We start from the raw sequence: 22,260 nt of genomic DNA on the forward strand, positions 1-22,260 counted from the left end.
CTCAAGTGCCCCCCAGCTCAGGGCAGCTGGCTCTCTCTGTCTCATCTGCTAAAATCACTTTGGGGAAATTAATAGCTGCTCTGGGGAGGCTGCACACTCTCCCCTGTAATGTCCCACAAAGAAGACTCTGGAGACACAAACCTGATGGCGTGTCACATTTGCTAGGGAAAATTTAACTCTAATAAAGAGGAATACATGGGCACTCACCACTGCAGTTCTAATTACCTCTCATTAACATTCTCAGCAACCTTGAACAAGCAACATGGCCTTTTGTTTTTCTGTTTGCCAGCCAGGGACTGTGTGAAGCAGAGCCAGAAGTTGCTCTGTAGGAGCAAAATGTTTTTACTACAGACTCTTGTACTGAGGTACTCCAAACTCTGATCACCAGTGCCTCTGCCTAGAGAAAAAACTGCTTTGCAAAGTTGGAGCATTGCAGTGTGAATTATTTGTGGGTGAAAGAAGCAGCAAAATGATCCTTTCTCTCCTGTGAACACTCTCCCACACTGGGGTCATCTGCACAGCCGTCTGGGAGCTGCTGCCTGGGCCCTGGCAAGCACAACATCTCACCTGCCTCCTCCCTGGCCAGCTCAGCTCACTGCAGTTTCACTGAGGAACCTGTGAAGGCTTTTTATTTTAATGACCGGTATTTTGGTGTTAAGAAAAAATCCCAATGAAATGGGAAATTCAGACTATACTGACATGTGGGGTGATATTTTCTGGGCAACGTTGGTAACTAGAAAATCTCTGATGTCATCACAATAATGGCAATACTGGACCTTTTGCCCAGCTCTGGGCAGGGAGTACTGGAGCACTCAGAGGTGCCTCCAGCCATGGGATGGGTACAGCTATTCCTCATAGAGGTCTCAGACCATTTGCTTGTTTCTGTGCCAGTACCCCAATATTTGAGTGCCAGCTGTCTGCTGGGTTAATTCCTGACTGTGTGGTGTGGGTGGAAACTGAGGGTTTGGGAGGGCTGCAGTGCCACCTCTCAGTGTAAAACAAGGAAGAAACCCACATAGGCAGGGCCCAGGTGCCCATACATCACTGCACCGTAAATACCTCGAGAGCGAAACCGTGGAGGACCAGCCAAACAACATCTATTGCTCCTTGTCTTTGCCAAGTGCTAAAAAAAGCCAAAGGAGAAAGATCCCAGCACAGGGAACAAACAGGTTTGTCCAGCTTTGACACATTTTTGTGTTCTCTCTCCTCTCTAACACAGACCTGGGCTTTTGTCTACCCCCTCCAGACTTTCAGCACCCCAAGGTACCTCCCACCCCTTCCCTGAGTGAGATGTAGCTCATCCATGTCAACTTTCTCCAGACCCCTTCAGTGAGACACTTTCTTACTCCACAGACTTGCCCCTGGAAGAAAAGAATAGCTAATGGACAAGGACTCATCTGGTATGTGAAAGACCAAATGACTCCCTGTCCCCATTAAAATAGCCTCCACAATCATACAGCTTTACTCAGCTCCTATGTAAAAGCAGGTACCAGGCAGCACCTCACTGGGGGCTCAAGAGATGCAAGGTGTTCAGATACTGTCAATGCTGAGGTCATACAAGTAGTATAAATCCTGTACCAAACCTAGAGTTAAGCTACAGTAAAGGCACAGAACATTTCTCCTTGTTTGTTACATTTTTGAGCGTGGCTTTTACTGTATCTAAACCTCCCTACAGGTCTCTGCCATGTCACACTGATTTCTGCAGTGGTCTGTTTTACAGCAGCGCTGCTCAAGCCCTGGCATATCCTCTTTGCAGGCTCTAATGAGAATTCTGTTCCAAATGAGGATTAAATGTGCTCTCAGAAATATGTATTTCCAAGTTCTGAAATCTGGATTTTGGACTTTGAAGCTGCCAAAATCTACACTGTATTTTCCTGGGTTTTATTTATGGCATGCATTACATATCCACTGTTACAGTTTAAATACTTTGTTGTTGATAAAATCACTGCAAGGTATTGTTCTGATTTAAACCTCTTACCTTCCTCTCATTTCACAAGGTCTCATTTGCTTGTGTCCAGCTACTTTGAGTTCCAAAGGAGACTGACCTAGAAAACAGTTCACTAACTTGTTTGCAGCGAATGTCCTTAGAGATTTTAGCATCGCAATATCACAGCTTAGTGCAAAACACAACAAATCCAAGGCAAAGAAACTATTCCAAGATGAAATTTGCAAAACTGAAACAAACACTGTGAGCAGTTTAGAAGTGGTTTTGCAACTCAGTTTCTTATAGAAACACAGAGCTTTTCCCAAAGAGTTTACTAATTATCAGAGCACAGACAGATCTTTTCTCCCACCAGGATCATGTTCACCCACTGAAACTAGTTTTAGTTACATTATGACAAATGTTTTTCCACAACAGCTCGTGCCACGTGAAGAAAAGCAAGCCTCTTAATGTTTTAAGTTCTGTAAAACTTAGACTATCTGTTCAGACAGAAAATACTGTGCAGACTTGTATCCCCTCCTACACTTACATTGTTATAGATTTTCAGTTTATATTGATTTATAAGAAAATCAATAAGATAATTAAACCAAAAAGGTTGGACAAGTTTCTGTGAAAGTGCCAAGGCTGTAAAAACCAATCTTTGATTGTTTTAAATCAACACTTCCCAATAACTTGCTCTCCTTCTGGAACGTTCTGGATCACCACTAACTCTTCACAGACCTTTTAACAAGAGGTACATTACTAACAGTGGTCCTTCTGCCTCTATCCTTTACAATATCAGTGTACACACTCCTTGCCTTTTCCTGCAAGTACAAAGACTAACTACGTACTCTAAAACTGACTGAGGGTAGTAACTACCCAGGCTGATATTCTTCTCCAGCTAGACTTCAGATCAGAAATGATTCCTATGAGCAAAACAATGCATTGTTGTGCTGCAACCCTGTTCCCAGTCTCCATTTCGTGGCAGCTGGTTGTGGCTGCAAATCCCAACAACAGACTTTTAAAATGTCTCAGGTTTTTAAAGGCAATGCTCCCCTCTCCCCCCTACCAGAAGCACTGCCAGCCACTGGCAGAAAAGGACCTGTTCTGAATTACCCTTGTGCAGATTATCCTGGCACCACCTTGGCTCTTCCCCAGGCCTCTGAGTGCAGCGTGGGGAGCCGCCTATGCTGGCCAAACACAATCCCAGGGACATGATAGCAGGAGAGGCTGCAGACCAATAGATACCTGTTATTCCACAGTGCTCCCAGTCACATCCCACTCTTACTGGAGATAAGCATCACTTTCCCCAGCATGCTGCATGGTTTCTCTGAGTTCCTTAGTCTCAGATGCCTCTTCTGGTTCCAAACACAAGAGAATGTTAATTTCTCCTTGTGCAGAGAAGTAGATCTTCATGCACCAACATGTCCAAATCTCTTCCCTGTCCATCTTTGCTGCATCTACATAGATAAACAAAGATTACAGAGTTAATCTCACAAGAAGAAAAAGCCATTCTTGCATGCAAAAGTAACCCATTTCACATGCTGAACTGATGCACATGCCTCAGCTTCACCCTACCTTGCTCTGAAGGATGCTCCTGGAGATGCAGTGGAGACAGCTCTTGTTGCCCATGCACATCTGCTCTCTTCCCCACCGTCTCTTTGAACCATCAGCTAAAACACTCCAGTCCACATAAGCAGCAGGACAAGACCTCAGCCTGTACTGCTGATGGACTGAGAAGAGAATCAGCAGTGTCCAGCATCTCACAGCAGTAAGACTTTGGACAGCAAACCTGATGCCGGACAACAAGAAACATATTCACGTGCCAGGTAGCCAGAGTGTGCTTTGCCTGGCACAGCTGCGTGCACTTCAGAGGCAGCTTCCATACCATTTCCTTGCAGGGACAGCAAGAAACCTCAGGTTTGGCATTTTCCCCAGGGAACTGATATCTCTTCAGAGTACGCTGGTGCCCTGCTGGTAGAGGCAGCTGTCCCCAGGCCACTCACTCCCTGCCAGTGCAGCCAAAGGCTGGCTGTGGGGAGCAGGCAGCTGGGCCACACACCACTGGAGTGAGACCAACACCACGTTTCAGACACACATCTTTATTTTCACATTGCTGCATGAATGCAAGAGAATGTTCTTTTTTTGTTCTTGGGATGTGCTGGTTGACATATTATACCCTACAGAATGGAGTTTAGCAATTTTTTTTATATATATATATATGTACACACATATATATAGTCTCACAAGATTTCTTCTGCATTTATTTATGGATCAAATGGGTGTTTACAACAAAACAGAGCTAAAGGGACACTGAAAGGTTCTGGTTTATTTTTCTTGTCTCTAAAATAAACTAATGTTTGCATTTTTCTTCAACTTGATTGCCTGTTCTCCTGGTTCTACTCAAGCAAAAAAGCTGAAGAGACATGCCTACAAGCTTTCCATTTTTAACTACTTTGAGATACTATCAGCAATAGTATCAGGCAGAACCTTTTTGACCTCTTATTTACACAAGGGTCAGACTATCAGGTGTATATCATTGGGTCAAAAATGAGAGCATCCCTGAACTGGTGATGCTAATAAATCACTGGCATGTAAATGTTGCACTCACAGCACAGTTCAGCAGTTTAACAGCCTCTGTGCAGATGAGATGTGTTTATAAGAGTCCTGCTTTTAAAAGTGTCACTGCAAATTTGTAACCTGACAGTGTCCCTTCAGGAAAAAAGTACATAATGAACTTAAGAAAGGACACCCTCCTATAGGTATTTTCTTTTTATTATTAAAACTTACATTTTAAAAACCATTCAACAAAATGTAATAGAAATTCCTGTTGGAGAGTAGCATTTGTGAGAGTGAAGCTATGCATTGCTGCTCCATTAACATGGCTTTAGTTATCACCAGTTATATTATTGGCACATTTCCTTAGGTCTTTCATGGCACAAAAGGTTGTTACATGGCCACGACCACCTGATCAGAGATCACAGGGACACAAACAAATGTTTGTTCTCAAGGTGTGTCACAGTCAAGCAATCACAAAGTTCTGCCCACAGTGTTTGAACCTTAAGATATCCATACCCCAGATTTATAGCTTGACTGCTGACTCACAATACTGCAATGCATTCAAAGGAACAGGAAAACAAAACAGCAACAGGAACAGGCACATTACCCTTTTGTTTTTTGCATTGTCATTAATCACATTCCTATTTTTCAACAGATAGTTGTCTAAACTGCAGGTTAGAAAGGCTTTTTTCTTTAAAGAAAGTGCTGGCATGAAGATGCAGACCAAGGTCTGTAACTAAGGAGAAAGCCAAGCTAATGATTCAGATGTTCTTTAAACACTCACAGCTCTGAGGAAATGTGCACAGCTGATAGCACTGACAGATAGTCTAACTGTAACTCAGAAGCCAGCCTAGTAACTACCTTCCACATACTGGCAGTGGGATTGATGATGGTATGAGATTAGAACAGCATAATATGTTTTATTTAGACAGCTATAGTAGTAAGTGTTTGCCATAAATCCTGCAAACCCCACTTCTGAGCCATGGGAGAGTTTGCAAGCTTACAAAGAACAGCCACAGAAAACACAAAAACCCAAACCCAAAGACATTTCCATGCAGAGTGTGAATCTCTCACAGCCACTGGATCTCTCATCTGTTGGCTGGAGCACACATGCCATGTACACATATGCTGCTCAGGGAAAGGCCACAGAACTTCTCTGCACAGGTGCTTACCCGCCTCTGGATGCTCTCATTGGGATCAGAGACAAACACAGGGTAACTAATGGCTTCACAAAGTGAATGACTCTACCACAGACACTGTGTGTCACTTGGCAAATCCTCCTGTCTCAGGCACAATGGACTTCAACTGGAACAGAGAAGCAGCAACCCAGGGATGAACATCGAATGTCCACACATGAGATCTGGACTGTGAGACCAAAACCAGAGCTAGTTATATCTCAAGGGCAGAATAGGGACTAGTGTGGCTTTCAGCATCTCCCTTCTTCTGCCTAACACACCCCATTGCTACTGGGAGCTGAAACTTGACCCAGTGGAGCAGAAAAGGAAAAGCTAAAACTGCAGTCTCTACTGGTGCCCTGATGCCATCAATGCACTTCAGCATGTGCTGAGAGTAGCATTCAAACGTTTGAAGGATGCTGCCAAACCAGGGCCACACTCAACAGAAGCAGCTATAGCCCCTATGACACTGGCACTCCCACACCACTTCTGCTAGTGGAGAGAGGGTAAACAGAGCTGAGGCTGAATTCGTCACAGGAACTCCAGAAATGAATTTAGCCTCAGGGACTATGGTATCAATGCAATGAAAGATGTTTTCATTTGAAAAGGGCACATTCAAATGTTGCTAACTTTTCAGGCTGTATGTGCCATCTCATCAGCACATCTGGAGCAAGACTTAGAGAAAGGCACTGTGCTAGCCCAATGCAGATACTAGTTTTGTCTTGTCTTTATCACTTTTCCCTCAAGCCTGAAGTTGCCTGCTTAGACTGACAGTACAGATGCTCTTTTGGGGTGGAGAAAGAAACAGCTTATTTATTAGTTCTGCCATTTCCTAAAGTGACTGCAAGAAGAATCAAGAAGGAACAGTGCAAACATTATGCATTATTTCAGGTACAACTGATGCCTTTATCGAATACCTATTAAAGAAAAGCTAAAGAGACAATACCAGACAACTAGAGGACAAAGGTGCTCTCACAGCATTGCATCCCTTCTTTGAATCACAGCACATTATTGGAGTTGCTATGCTAGGAAGGAATTAGTTAATGGTATTTGTATGAAAGGCAATAAACAGGAAGGACTAGGATGTCTTTCCTGCATGTGTGTAACTTCACTCACTTGAATAGCACTTTTGATGACAAGTGGAAACTTCAAGGAATAAAGTTAAGACTACATAGCAGTATATGGAGGAGCATAGCAAAGGGGGAAACATCCCACTTGGATAAGCTGAGCATTACACTAGTACTGATCAGACCCACTTCTATCATCAGGAATACTTCAAGAGATTAAGTTTTTATAAAATATAGGGCTGCAGAAATGAGACATTCTATATATCCTGTATTATAAAAAGCTTCCACTTACATAGTTTTTAAAATATCTTCATTGCTAACAGTATATCTGTAATATAGTATCTGATATAATAAAAATATATGCTTACTGGGGGGGAGCAAGGTAGCACTATGGCAGAGACTCTCCTTTCTGTGTGGTTTGAGCAGCTGGAAAAGTTGGCTGTTCCCTCCTTCCCTTGGTTTCTCAGCTGTCAGCTGTGTGGAGGCTGCAGCAACGCTCTGGTGTGTTAGCTTTCTTTTGCAAAGCAGGTTCTGACATGTTCCTTAGGTGACAAATAATCTACTGGGCAAAATCCAACCTTGGTGTTAATTCGCTACATGATTCTTGCTGGTTCACTAATTAAAAAACTCAACCCCCAAAGCAGAGCTCTGTTTGGCATTAGTAAGGAAATGGGGCTTGTACAAGTCATGTAACTGCCTTGTAAGGAAAAAGATTTTGCTATAGAAAATGTTAAACTACCTAAAGGGACACATGGGCCTGGCAGCTGATTCTGAGGCTAATGACTAAGTAGCTTCCAAGTGAACTTATTGACACTTTGTGAGTGCCAAGTTCTAAATGTGGAAACACAGCTGCATCATCTGGGGACCTTTTATGCATCAAGTAAAACCAGAAAGCTTAAACTAATCCGTAAAGTGGCCAACACTTCACTGCAGCATTCAATATAACAATACAAAGGATGAACCTAGGAAGTGTGTGCCAAACTACACCCAAAAGACCCCAGCCCATGGCCACGGTGCTGCTGAGATGCGCTCTGCACAATCACTTGATGTCCCAGCATGTGCTGGGACTGCAGGAAGTGACTGGGACCAGAGCAGGTATTCATCTTCCTGTACCAGCCCTTATAAATCTGCCTGGTCTTGCAAGAACTTACCATCACTGAACAGAATCTGTTGTGTAGTTTGACATTTGTAGGTGCAACACATGTTTTGCTCCTTTCTGGCTCACCCTGGCATGTAGATCCTCTGGTTAATGTGTTCAGGAAAAACTCCACCAAACTCAGCGTGGTGGCACCAGTGCATGTGAGAGGGGAAGAGGGAATCTCTGCTGAAATGGGGATATCTGCTACTGGGGCTGCCTGCTCAATGTCCTGGATACAGTTACTGTTCACTGTTTTTACAGACTGCCCAGGTGGATGTGACTTTTGTCAAAGCAGATTAATGGCAAGGCATTCTGAGAACGTTTTGCCGTACGGTAGTACAGACTGAGCTTTTCACTTGTGATAGATGGCTGAGTAAGCTTATCCACATGTGCTATCGTATGTAACCAAGCTTGCTAGATTAGAAGCAGGACTTGTGCCTAGCAAACTATGCTGTATATTACTCATTGAACTTTGAGCAGCAGTTCTCTTGTCAGGTTTTATTAAAATATTCACATGCTTCCAAAACGAAACAAAGCTCCACCGGCGTCTCTTGGGGGAAAGAGGTGGGATCAGTTGCCATTTGGTTGGAGATGTCATACAAAATCCTCACACACTGAAACATGGCTGAGTTGTAAAAAGCTTTCACCCAGAAAGGAGACCTTTGTTACACAGAAGAAAGTCTCTGACTCCTCCAGCAGTCATCGGCCACGGTTACATCACATTTTCAAAGAGCTGTAAGGATCGCATGATATTGTCATCCTGAAAGCAATGAGAAGATGTTGTCATAAAAGCAGCACTGACAAGTACTTGTAACTTTGCACTGCACAGAAGGGACTCTGCAGCTGCTACTGCAGCCAACAGCCTTGTTTTCGTAATGCTTTTCATCCTCAGTGAGCTCGAATTGATTCAGTGATTAGCTCCTGATTCAGCAAAGCACTTGTCTCGGACTTTGGCAGCTTAAGCTAGTTTGAGGAAGCAAGCACAGGATCTTCTCCTAAGCTTGACACTCAGCATGGGCTGTGCTTTACTGAAGAAAACCAGACAACAGTATTGAGCTGGTGGCAATACTGAACACCCTCAGACTTCGGTGCTCAAGTGCATTTCATTGATCCTCAATATGCAAACATGCACTTAGCTTGAAAAGTCCAAATGAAATCACAGGGTTTGAACTGATAAGCCAGCTGCCTTTTACAGGACCACTTCGTTCCAGAAATACAACTGCACATGCAGCCTTTCCAAGATTGTACCCTACATCCAAATGAGAAAGTTGGAGAAACACAAAGGGAATCGCAGATCGTTTCTCATGAAATCTCAAAAACGTGCTTTAGTGTAAGTACCAGAGTGATATTCAAACATGTCACAAAGATGCCATCTGCCCCAGGAATCCACTTATTCCAAAAGTCAGAATAACTGCTTGCCTGTAACATTCTTCTCTCTTACTTTGAGGCTGCATCCATCTATCTCACTTCTAACACAGTTTGGTGGGTATAAGGTATTGCCTTGCATGGGAAGCCAATTATCCCCTCCACAGCAACACCAGCTCTCTGCTCGTGACCCATACCCTCAGAAATGGCAGAGGTAAGCACTACAGTGCACTTTGTTAGGAGCAAGCACTGCAAACCCATCTGCCAAACACATCAGTCTGCACAGCTCCCAGTGCAAGAATGTCAACAGAAGGAACTCGACTCAAACTAGGGCAGAGCATTAAACAAGGTAAGAGAAGTAAAGTAAAACTGCTTCAGTTCTGAGACCACTAATCATACACACAGCCAGCCTGAAAGCAAATGATGAATGTGAAGAATAATCCACACCACCAATGATGAAATTAAAGATGTGGCCAAAAATAAACAATCAGGAGGGACCACAAAGGAAGTAACTGAAAAAAAAATACTCTTGCATTATGCATCTAGCAAAGATTTCACTGCTTGAAGTCCCTGACTCTTAAATAATGTGGATGTTGCTGAAGAAAGAATGGGAAAGCAACCCAGCCCTCCAGAGTGAGCGTGTGCTGCTCAGGTACAGACAGGCTGGCTGACTTCAGAACAGGAAAGATTTGTCCAGAGAAAGTAAAACACACAGGAGAGTCACTATGCAATTATTTGCACCAATGTAAACTTTCTAAATTAGAGGCCATTATTGTACTGACTAAATATCAGATATCTCTGAGCAAGCATCCACACAGTTAATTACAGTCTAAGACAACAGACACTTGGCCAATTGCATGTTAATGCAGATGCTTGTCTTTATGCCAGTGCTAAAAATATCAGCAAATATTTCTTACAACCTATCTAATGCATGGAATTAGAGGGATCTTATTTCCAAAGCAGGAAATAAAATCACTGCTGTGATGGCAACATTCACTTTTAATGTTTGAACATTAAAACATCAACTGTTTGTGTAAGTCAGTGCTGTAATTACAAGATTTTGTGAGACTTTCAGCTTTGGACAGTTCCAGCAACATGCTGCCTGCTGATGACATCCACACAGAGACAGTATCAGCCTCTTATAAACACAAACACACACCAAAAACCCCTCACAACTAAGTTATGAGCCTTCTCTGGAGTTATCTGCTTGTCTACATAAGCAAGTACTGCAGTTCACTCAGGCAAATACAAGCACTGGTCACCAGCACTGGAAATGAAGAAGCCCTCTCCATGTTCAGACTGACCCAACTGTGCTATTCAATCACAGGCTTCAAAGAGCATCACTAGAAACTCAGTATTAAAGTTGTTTTTTTCTCACAGAGCATAGGAAACTTGGGATCCTGAGCAGCTGCTTGTTACAAATGTCTGTCCAAAAGGAAAGGAAATGCTATAGCAAGAGCCAGACCTTTCAGTGCAGTTAGAATTGTGTCCTTACCTCCTGACACGATTCGATGAACTCATCTAAAGTTACAACACCATCTTTGTTTTTATCCATTTTCTGCAAAATAAAATTGAAACAAATATTTGTTTCCACAAGTTACACTGCAGACACAGTATAAGGCCTTAGTTGATGCAACCTGAATAAACCCAGGGCACTTTACAAGCTTAGATCACAGACTCTGCGTCTGTGACTTCTTTACTCTGGTATTTGGAATGCTTTTGAGGTCATCTCCAACTATTCCTTCCTTGACATACACAGCAACCTCTGCTCTTATTATATCATTTATTTATTCACTGCCCTACCAACCAGCACCTATATTCCCGTCTCTCTTTACTAGGCAGTTGAGAGAAGCAGTACAAAAAGGCTACAACACATGCAGAGACTTCACACTTGCTGGATGAGACACATCTCAACGCAAAGGGTCAGGCTCAATGCAAAGAGACAAATGAGATCTTTTTGGAGCCAGGAAGTCAGCAGATACCATAGTGTTAGGCTGAATGGATGCCAGGGTTTGTTTTGGAATACATAGTGGGGCATAAGCTAGAACTTGGGGTTAAAATTTGAAGTATATCAGTGCACAGTCCAAGTGTTAAGAAAAGCACAGAAAAAAATCAAGTACCTGGAAGAACACTTCTACATGTTGCCTTGGGGCATCTTCCTTGAGCACTGGGTACGTGTACTTCCCCATCATATCATAAATTGCCTTTACTATATCCATCATTTCCTGCAGCAGTGGCACACGAGAACAAACACAAAAGGGAAATTAATAGAAACAACAGCACATTTCTTTCTTTTGCTGCCCTCTTCCTCACCCTTCTTCTATTACAAAACAGGACAGAGAATGCTTATCCATGAAGGCAGACGGATCATCATATACAAGTTCATCTATAAAACAGAAGTGCTTCTTTCCTACAGTGCCATGACTTTGCCAGGACTGTGCTGGAGGCTCTGGCAGCACTCACATCCCTCTGCTGGCCACACAGCACTGCAGAACATGAGCTCTGATCTGACAGCTGCTGGGCTGCAAAGGATATACTTAGTTCTGAGCAGTGTAGCATCGACCTTGTCCCAGAGACTCATGGCAGTCCCTGGAAACCTAACCCTTCTCCACACTTTGCAAACTGTCACACAACTCCAGTATCATAGAACCACAGAATGGTAGGGGCTGGAAGGGACCTCTAAAAATCATCTAGTCCAACCCCTCTGCTCAAGTAGGTCCCACCTAGATCAGGTCACACATGAACATGTCCTGGTGGGTTTGGAAACCTCCAGAGAGGAGCCTCCACATCCTCCCTGGGCAGCCTGGGCCAGGGCTCCCTCACCTCAATAGTGAAATAGTTTTTTCTGATGTTTAAATGGAACTTTTTGTGTTCCATCTCCATCCCATTACCCCTTGTCCCTCATAAGGAAGATGTTCCAGTCCCTTCAGCATCTTTATAGCCCTGTGCTGGTCTCAATCTAACAGTTCCTTATCTCTCTTGAGCTGGGGAGCCCAGAACTGGACATAGTACTCCAGATGAGGCCTCACCAGGGCAGAGCAGAGGGTGAGAAGAATCTCCCTTGACCTGCTGCCCACATTCTTGATGCATCCCATGATGCCATTGGCCTTCTTGCCCACGAGGGCACATTGCTGGCTCATGTTTTGCTTCCCACAAAGAGAACAGCAAGACCAGACAATGATAAAATCAGATGGTAATGTAGCATTTGGGAGTTTCTGAGGGTTTCTAATGCTTCAGGTGAGCCCACACCATACCTCCCAGTGCAGTCAGAAACCCGTTGCACCTCAGTCACCAAGTAGCTATTCTCACCACCACCCTTCCCTTTTGCAAATGCTATGTGGTCATAGCTGTAACTAGGATTTTGCTCCTGGCTAAAGCAACCATTAAAGGCACTATAATATGAAAATACATCTACAAAGTCATGCAATGTAAGATCACAATGCACTTTGCTTAGATCTACGTAAATGCTCAGGTCTAGTCCAATTTACACTTAATTATCTGCATGTAAAATTAATTGTGCTCTGCAACAGAAACCAGTCAGTCTGAATCCAGTAATCAAGCTCATTTGTCACAAGCAGCCTTACCTCCTTGTTGATGTAGCCATCCTTATTTATGTCATACAGGTTAAATGTCCATCGTAGCTTCTCATGAACAGTTCCACGCAGCAGAATGGACAATGCCATCACAAAATCCTGGGTCAAGGCAGAGAGAGAAGTGTGACTATTCCCAAAATCCTTTTAAGGATACAGCATATGCTTATCAATCTCTTCTGACTCCCTTTTCTAAAACACGTGGCCTGACTGAACTCAATGGACACGGCATCTAGCAGGATGATCTGAGTACTGTCACACTTGTAAATGTGTGAGGCAGTCGGGAAAATCAGAACAGTTCTCAAGTACTGCAACTGCAGCCAATATAAAAGCCAAGCTTATGATACAAGTTAGGCAGCTTATCAAGCTGGGAGGGCAGTAAGAGCTAATAGGTGCTAAAGCCATAAACTCTTCTAGTCCTGAGGTGAGGGTTGTGAAAATCGCACAGAATTAAGAGCAGATCTGGTCCAAGTTAGGCAGATTTACATTCTGAAGTTGATAGGATAGTGGCTGCTCCGGCTCCTCAGACTTGCCAGGAGCACCACAGCATGCTCAAGGCCAGAAGCTGGAACACCTTCCTTGGTACCTATACAAATTTATCATAAGCATGGCAAAATACATGTCTGGTTTTCAAGAGCACTGTCAGATACTTCAGTGGCTATTCTTCTCCTAGAAATGTTCTGCCGCAAGGAGTCACTCAGGTTGTCACTGCCTGGTTCAAAACAACTGCACTCTGACTGCAGAAGAAGCAGGTGCTTTCTTACCTCCAGATCTCAGGTGCTGGTGAAGAAGGAAGAAAATCCTTCATTTTCTCCACGAGAGAGATCCCCAGCTCCTCTAACACAGGGAGCCTCAGGTTTTGCTCTCTGTCAAAAACTGTCCAAAATCTATCTGTGATTCCCACCACTAATCACTCAGGTTGGGACACAGCATTTTAATTGTATCTTTTGCTTAAAGTTATTGCTTCTAATAACTTTGATTTATTGTTTACACTGCACGGTGGCTCAGGCCTCGTAAGTAACATCACTACAGGGATTAACTAGCACAGGCAGAGCTTTAAGCTAACAGAGCTACATAGTTCCTCATACCTCATTTAATGTACTTAGTTCTTCCTGTGTTATCCCCATTAGCTCTACATGAGGCAGTGCATTACTTGGAAACCTTTGCTCCTTTTTCCTGAGGCTCAGAAGAATTTGAATTTGCTGACCACCACAAAAAAAAAAGGGACAAAATGCTTATGTTTGACAACCACTAAATAGAGAGGTTTACCAGGAAGGAAAGCTCAGCACTACTTTTTTTAAACAAACCCTTGTCTAAGCATTTTCCTGTGTCTCTTTCTGTTCAGGTTTCTGGAAGACTCTGACTACCAAGTGGCTGCCATATGCAAAGCTTTCACTGCAGCTGTTGTTACAGAGACACAGACATACACGTGGTACCTTTCCTTTCTACCTTTGTTACATGAACACATTTCTCAGTCTTGCTGGCAAAGGCAGAGACTTTTGATCTTTGTTTACTGATCACAGTAAACTGTCTTCAAAATATGAAGTTCATCCTCCACAAGTCTATGACCTAATGTAACTCTCTGCTGTGCTCCTACATCTATGTGTAAGAGCTTGAAGTATTGGCTATTTCTAGCCACAGCAACAGGCCTTTTACTTAGAGTGGATTTAGTTTCCATTTGGTACCAAGTACCTGAGATACTTGTTCGATATTATCAGATAAGCTTAAAACTCCCCCTATATTCCAGGAACACACAAATACAACAATTCAATTATGCAATGCATGATGACTGCAGAAGGCACAAGATGTACTGGCTTTTCTTGGGTATCCAAATTATCTGTGCCACTTGTCTCTTTCCAAATGGGGGTGCTCTTGACCACTCCTCTCTGCTACATGAATCTCTGCACTGTGATACTACCACAGTCTAGGTTTCTTCAGTGAAAGGAAATATGCAACTGTATTTGCATTAACTGAAGTGAACCAGATTTTAAAATACCAACTGATTTTAGGCTGAAATCTCTAGCCCATAATGCAACAAGTCCTACTAGTTTATAATGAAGAAGGGATGGAAAAGCTTAAAACCACAAAACTGAGAAAGGGGCATCAAAGGACGATGCAAAACAATTACCTCAAACTTCACTGAGCCATTTTGTGCAGTGTCAAATGCGTTGAAGAGATAATGTGCATACATGCTAGCATCTGAAAAACACGAAGGGCACTGGTTGGTAAAACAGTTCATTAGACACTAGTGGCTCTAAACAACATCCATGACCTTATTTTCCTTTTGTGTAAAACCCAATCTCATAGCATTGCCGAATAGTCTGTGAAGAGCAAATGTTAACATGGACTTCCCACACCCTCCTTGAAACATAAAAGCTCTTATAACAATGTGGGTAATTTGGATTATGGGGCTGTATTTGAAAGAATGGAGCAAATGGAGTAATAGCTCTGGTGAGAAATGTAGCAAAAACACCAATTGCAGCATGTGTGCTTCCTTCCTCTGCATTTTTGCTTTGTGTGAGATAGAGCAGAGATCCTCAGGGATTGTCCAGCTTCAGAAGGGCTGAGTTCCAGTAAGCTGAGCTTGGCTCATGAACGTTAAAGAGCAATCTCGTCTGGTTTTGTCCTTTTGCATCTTAAACTGGCCACATGAAGCATGGCTGTTAACTGGGAAAAACATGGTATGCAAAAAAAATCAGGTAGGTGTATGACTAAAACCTTCACTGTCCTATTTTCTGCTCTGGAGACAATTCACACTGCTCTCTGTAATACTAGAGTCCAACTTTTCAATATGGGGGTAACTAAACTCCCTTAATTATTTCATTGCTATGTTAACAGCCATGCACTTCTTGGTCTCTTCCATACTTTGCCTCTAGCAAAGGGTATTAAAATGTCATTGAGTCCTCATACTCAGTGTATGGGTGTTCAAGTGAAGCCTGGTGCCCTGTGCTACACAGGCAGTCAGCTGGAATGACCCAGTATCTCTTGACTCTGATGTCTACAGAATGATTAAGTATTTTCACTTTATTCAAATCCAGGAAAGTGTAACAGCACCTAAAAAAATCAAATACTTCAGTTACTGTCACCCATAAGCGTAGAATACACTGACTATAGGGGAAAATACTACATTTTAAAGAGAAGGACTCAAACATAAAAATAGCTGCAGCAGGAAGCTGTAGAATTACTTCTGGGCCAGTCATACTAAAAACTCCTATTAAGCTAAACTAAACAATGAACTGAAAATATTGACCTAGAGGTTTTATTTCAATAACATATGATATACATTAAAAAATACTAGATCACTAATATCACATAATGACAGATTAGCAAAAACTGAAACCTGTCCAAGATAGGAGCCCTGTGTAACAAAAACATCACAAGCCAAGGATGACACTGCACAAAGTTTGTATAAATCAGAGCTACTTTACTACCTCTGGGATGTACAAGTTTATCTCTACAGAAAGCCATACATTGAAAAAAATCGCCAGGGAATCTGAAAGCTCACAATTTATGATGCTGTTACACAAATGCTTTGGAAACCAAGTGAAAGAAAACAGTGTAAAATATGAAATCACACATCTGCTATTAAACTGATTTATTATCAAGGATGGCTGTACTGCCATCATCATTAACCAAGGGAGAATCACATTTCAAGGCAATGGGACAAAAAACCAACAGAAATGCAGGTCTCTGTCAGCCTCAATAGAGGGGAAAAAATTATTCATGAAAAGATACAGTTTCTGGGCCTGATTGTTTTTGACACACAGGAAGGAAGGAGTCATAGAATAATAGAATCATAGAATGGTAGGTCATCTGAGATGTGTCATTTAAAAGAGTAAATGCAGTTAACTTGGGGTACCTGGGGTTCCTTACATACTGGAGTTTAGGTTGAAAACACAAAACACATTCAGAAGCAAATTAAGATTAGAAATACTTAGATATTTTCATAGTTGTTGAAATAATAAACAAATGGTTGCTATCTACAGCAAAACCAAATCAACCACAATAGAAAATCATCAAGCCCGTACTGAAATTTAAAGTAAACTTTTTATAGGTCCCATGCATGGTAAAACTGTGTTTTATCTGGGCATTTAGTTGAAAAACCACTTGTTAATGACCTTCTTCAAATAAATGCATGTCATGGAACCATAGAATGGTAGGGGTTGGAAGGGAGCTTTAGAGATCATCCAGTCCAACCCCCCTGCAGAGGCAGGGTCATCTAGGTCAGGTCACATAGGAACATGTCCAGGAGGGTCTTGAAGCCCTCCAAGGAAGGAGCCTCCACAATGCCTCTGGGCAGCCTGTGCCAGGGCTCCATCACCCTCACAGTAAAATAGTTTTTTCTTATATTTAAGTGGAACTTTTTGTGTTCCAGCTTCATCCAATTAACCCTTGTAATGCACATACACAGCCTAGCAGAGACTACAGTCATTATTCCACAATGAATGTATTCTTTCATTTGGAAAGCCTCAAATACTGAGGCCTTTTACTTCAGAAGCCACTTAAATCCATGACTTGTTTCTTTCTGTTTGGGAACAGCATCCCCACAGACCATATCCACCTAGAAGAACATAGAAATCTTGACGCTCTTCAAAGCCAAGACCGTACATTATTTGAGAAGCTTAATCAGTACTTTAATATTGCCATACATGATGTGACCCTATCTTAGTGGCACAAACATCAACAATTATCGTTTCAGGTAGCTGGAAGTTCACACAGGAACTAAGAGCTGCTCTAAGAATTTTAGGCAAGTTTTGATTAATTTGCAGGCCAAAAGTCAGGTCAGGGACTCTTCTTTGCTAGCTGCTGCATGCACAGAAGTCCAACAGCAGGGAAAAGACACACAGAGAGACAGCAATCTAGCTTTCTGCCATCCAGAAAGTCATTACTCAAAGAAAGGAATCAATCCCCACTTTCTATTTCAGACTCAGGGGGTAAAAAGCTGACAACTAGGGGCAATCTTTCATGTGGGTTTGTCTATATTTTTGTGACATAACTATTCAGAGGGTCTAAATGAATTTTATTACCTTACTGCTTAGGATCCTGCAAAGCCTCAGCCCAATGCACGTTTCTTGCACAGATCTGAAGCAGTTTTGCAGCCAGCTGGCAGTAATGAATGTTAAGGCACGCTTCAATAAACCTGACATGCAGAGGACTCCACTTACCTCCATGAGGAAAAAACTGTGCATAGATCTGTTTGAATGTTTCTTCATTAACAACCCCACTAGGACATTCCTGTTGGAAAAAGGAAAAAAGGAAATGAAGGAAAAAGCCCAGCTCTGTAAAGGTTCATTTGCAAACCTCTACAAGTCTGAAGAGAGTAACTAACCAAATCCCATTTGTGTTCACACGCTGAGCTGCAGGCACAGGCTGTGCAGCTGAAGAAATGCAAATAATTCACACTGCAATTTCATCTTAAGCAACTCAGAGACTTGGTTCACCATTATTAACACTTCTAACGGTATTTTCAGCAGTGTTTAGTGACTGTTTTATAGGACAACATAGATAAGCAGCTCCTGCCTTCTGTCATACAAAACATTCAATAATTACAATAATTGCAATAATTACAGGTAACATTAGTGCCAGCTAACACTTCCCTGTCTGATGCCTCCACATATGTGAATTCATTCATTCCCAGCAGCAGGCTGTAGCCAAATACCTGACTCCAGCTCCAGAGTGGCTGATGGTACAAGTTATACTGGTAAGTCCTTACAAATAAGCATTAATATTGGGCTGAAAAATGTCAGATCCTTTTTAACCTGTTTATCTGCTCAGCCTTCTGTAAACTTCTGAGAAGTCAGACTGTGCCCAGGCCAATTTGCTAACCTGGCAACATGTGGGGTTACTTTATGTTTAACTTCTGGTACTGGAATGTAAGACATTTCATTTCACTGTTGGCTGCTTTAAATAAGAGCAAACATTTAGGATGAGGGCAGCAGATTTTCTTCCATGAACTTCTTGACATACTAACTAGTCCCACTGGGCAGCATTCAGGAAGGGAACAGGGCATCCCTGATCTGGAGGGCTCTCTCTTGCTCTGTTACAGCCAAAGAAGCTGTTATGGTATTGAAGTAGGATGTGCTCCATGGGAGTGTTTGCAGAGTCTGGGCAGCATCCATGGAAAGGGACAATTCAAAATGAAACTCCTGAGGAACTTTAGGCTGACAATGGTGCTTTACCACACCCCACCAGCTCAGTGCTATTATAACACACATTCATCTGCAAGTTTTCAATGGTACACAACCTTTCCTCATTGGTGACACTCTTCCTCACAGGCTTACCCATCAACCAATTTTGCAAACTAAGGCAGAACAACACAATAAATTAACTATGGCACTGAACCTTTTTCACAGAGACAGGATTACAGGTACAGGAAAGTCAACTTTCTGCCACATTCATAAGTACCAACTGGAAGAGACAGCTTGGGTCTGTCCCCTGCTGCAGGCATTTGACCCTATCCACAGCAATTCCAGTTCCTCAGGCCCAGTTGAGGCAGTGTGTCACACAGAAAGAAGAGGGAGCAAGAGCACTGACACTCCTGGCAGAACATGCTGAAGGATTATCTGCTAGTTTTCAGGCAGAGTATCAGATTTTCCTCCTGGATTTACCTTCTAAATTAAAGGTGTCGTGTGGACACAAGGGAACTTAGAGGTTAACAGAAATGAGCTTGAAAGAGCAGAGAGCTGCAAAGTCTTTACATCCAAACATACTACTGCCACATTACACCAGTTGGAATATGCCTGCTACACCACATGGTGCTGTTGGGGTGCAAACTCAGTATAGTTCTGTGCTTGGCCTGTACTCCATTAAAGAGCAGGCTTGGGAGCGTGTGTCACGGCCCTAGGTAGGTTTGCAAAGCAGGGCAGATATCAGTTCTGCTACTGTTACTCACTACTGGCAGCCTGGAGCTTCCAGAGATACATACACTCCCCCTACTCTGCAGATCCAAGGCAGACAAATGCTTATTCTGGTAGCTTTACAGGCTATTGAATTTAAGATGAGTAAACTTAGGAAGGATAAGAAAATCCCTTTGAATTGGTGACACAAAAAGCTGGAGGAAGATTCAAGTCTATGACTTATTTATTGATGAGTTCTTTAGATACCTTTTAAGAACAAAAAGGACTTTGACAAGAAATTCTTCCACCATCAAAAGCCTATAAAGGGAAAAAAGAGCATTTTTTCTAGCCTTAGATTTTGCAGTATCACCTGCTGCTGATGTGCATCCACTAACCCTGGCAAAGGACAGAATCAACATGAGAGATCACTTTATCTTGTGCAAATTACAGAAGGAGAACAAGAAGGGGTACTTCAGATGACAATGAGGCAATTCCTTAATCACATCCCTGTTTGCTATAGGAAACAGAGTGATTAGATCTGGGTTCCTTCCTCCAGTGCAAAATATACCCTGCTGTCTTCTACCCACTATTCAGTTAGAAAACCATCAATGATTTCAGAGGGATTTGAGACAAATAAAAGAGAATTTGTTGCTTGACAAGCCCTGAAATGATCTTACTCCATCTCTGCATGTCCTGACAACTGTCATTCCACTGCTTATGTTTAAATGTCCCAATAAAACCCAAACCTGGCACTGTGCTCTTGACCTCGCCGGGGCCATCAGCATCAGTGATCACTGATGCTGATGGCCCCGGCGAGGTCAAGAGCACAGTGCCAAGGCTTGTTCCACAGCAAGGGGGTAAAAAGAACAACAGAACTATCTAAAGCCAAAACTATCCAAAGATCCTGATTTTTCATTTACAGACAAAACTAATTAAGCTTTCTAAGTCTGTACAGCAGAATTCTTGGTTAGATGAATATCCTCCAAACCCTCCAAATAAAACAGCTGTTGCTTGGTTCCTTTGTTGTGAGGAGAGTGGTTACTTTTTCATCTCAATAAGCCAAAAATTATTACAAGAAGATTAATAAATAAAAAGCAACAGCTATCATAAAGATATTTTACCAAAGTTCAAGTTTCTTAAAGCTTGTAATTTAATGTACCTTAAATAAAGAATCTGGTGTTTATTGATAGTATCTTTTAATCATAAATCACACCAAGTACCTGATCAACAGCCATTCTTGGGCAGAAATCTCCTCCTGGGTCACTGGAATGCTGCTGCTGCTCCAACACCCATTCTGGGCTTCTGTAGAACTTAAAAGCATTTGACCAAATTGCCATTCTTTTAAGAACTAAGCCTAGCACAGGACTTGAGCCTTTTCTGCACAGTGCTATTGGTCAGGTGAAGATGTACTTCCTTCTCTGATCTTGATAAATACAACTATTATATTCACTAAGGACCGTTACTTTACATGCTTAAAGACAGTTTATAAATGCAGTGCCTGAACATAATTTTCTCTATATTTTTACAGTTATGGAGTCTCTGGTGTCTCTTCCATGCTGCATTAACAGCCTGTGGCTACCAAAAGCCCCAGCACACCACTAGCAACCCTGAGAAGGAAGTTTCATTGTGTGAGGGGCAGGCTGCTGATGCTGCACACGCTCTCCTTGCAGAGGCCAGGTCTCCTGTAGCAGTTTTAGCCATTGTGCCTGATTAAATTTGCTGAATTTCCACATGATCCTTATTGCTTCTGATGCTCCATCTGGAAGCCAAATGAAAGTTAACATCAAACCTCCGGGAGTGCTGTGGAGAGGCAGTGCTGACAATGATCAGCCTGTTTAGCTCTCTATAACTGGATTGCTTTCAGACACATATGCTAGTACCAATTCATTTGCACTTAATTCATCACAATTTTGTTTTTATAAGAGTCAAATAATGCTCAAGAGGCCTCATTAGTGCTACAGTATTACTCAGTTCAGCTGACTCAAAAGAAATCTCTTGTGAAAAGGAGCAGGTAAGCTTAGTGTCAGTATAAATTCCACTGAAGATAATGAAGCTCTACGCACTCAAGAAAAAATTCTTCACCATAATATTCATAAGGCTTTCCCTCATGGCAGGGTAGATTTCAGGTATACACCTCTCATTGCTTTCACCTATAAATTCTTTTAACATGTCTAACAGGAACAGTGAACATTGTTCTAGTATTGTTGTCAAGCATGGAAACAAGCCCTCGTTTTCCCAAAGCTGACTGTCAGACATTGGCATTGACAGCATGAGGCACCCATTTGCATCCACCCTCTCAGACCTTTAAAATACTAAACTACAAAGGAGCTGAACCCACCTAAAAGAAAAAAAAACTGCAACAAACAAACAAAAAGAAAACCAAATTAAAATTGCACTTGCTGTTCTTTCTCCTCCTGGAATCAGAAATCACCTTCCTTGACTGCTTTCCAAGATGTGCAGTGTGGACAAGTGAGGGATCAGTAGCAAAACTGAAATGAGGCTAAACTTAGGAGCTGCCCATCAGACTGTTGTCAGTTAACTTGGCCAGAACATGCAAAGGAGTCCTCAAGGGTCATATTTTGCTAAACTAGAGGTATTAGATTAGCTGA

General features: G+C 42.3%; 1 protein-coding gene across 6 annotated transcripts in view; it reads right to left on the bottom strand.

Moving 5' to 3' along the window:
- Positions 1-8,572: 8,572 nt before the first annotated feature.
- Positions 8,573-22,260, bottom strand: part of KCNIP1 (potassium voltage-gated channel interacting protein 1) — a 349,864-nt gene continuing 336,176 nt past the window's right edge. For all 6 annotated transcript variants that reach the window (XM_062002328.1, XM_062002323.1, XM_062002329.1 and 3 more), the window contains 6 exons: positions 17,981-18,050; positions 14,944-15,014; positions 12,810-12,917; positions 11,346-11,450; positions 10,721-10,783; positions 8,573-8,620 (listed from right to left, as the gene is read on the bottom strand). In XM_062002328.1, the coding sequence (XP_061858312.1) occupies positions 8,573-8,620; positions 10,721-10,783; positions 11,346-11,450; positions 12,810-12,917; positions 14,944-15,014; positions 17,981-18,050 (465 nt within the window). The remainder of the gene's footprint in view (positions 8,621-10,720; positions 10,784-11,345; positions 11,451-12,809; positions 12,918-14,943; positions 15,015-17,980; positions 18,051-22,260) is intronic.

This window comes from Colius striatus, chromosome 9 (genome assembly GCF_028858725.1).
Source record: "Colius striatus isolate bColStr4 chromosome 9, bColStr4.1.hap1, whole genome shotgun sequence".
Lineage (NCBI taxonomy): Eukaryota > Metazoa > Chordata > Aves > Coliiformes > Coliidae > Colius > Colius striatus.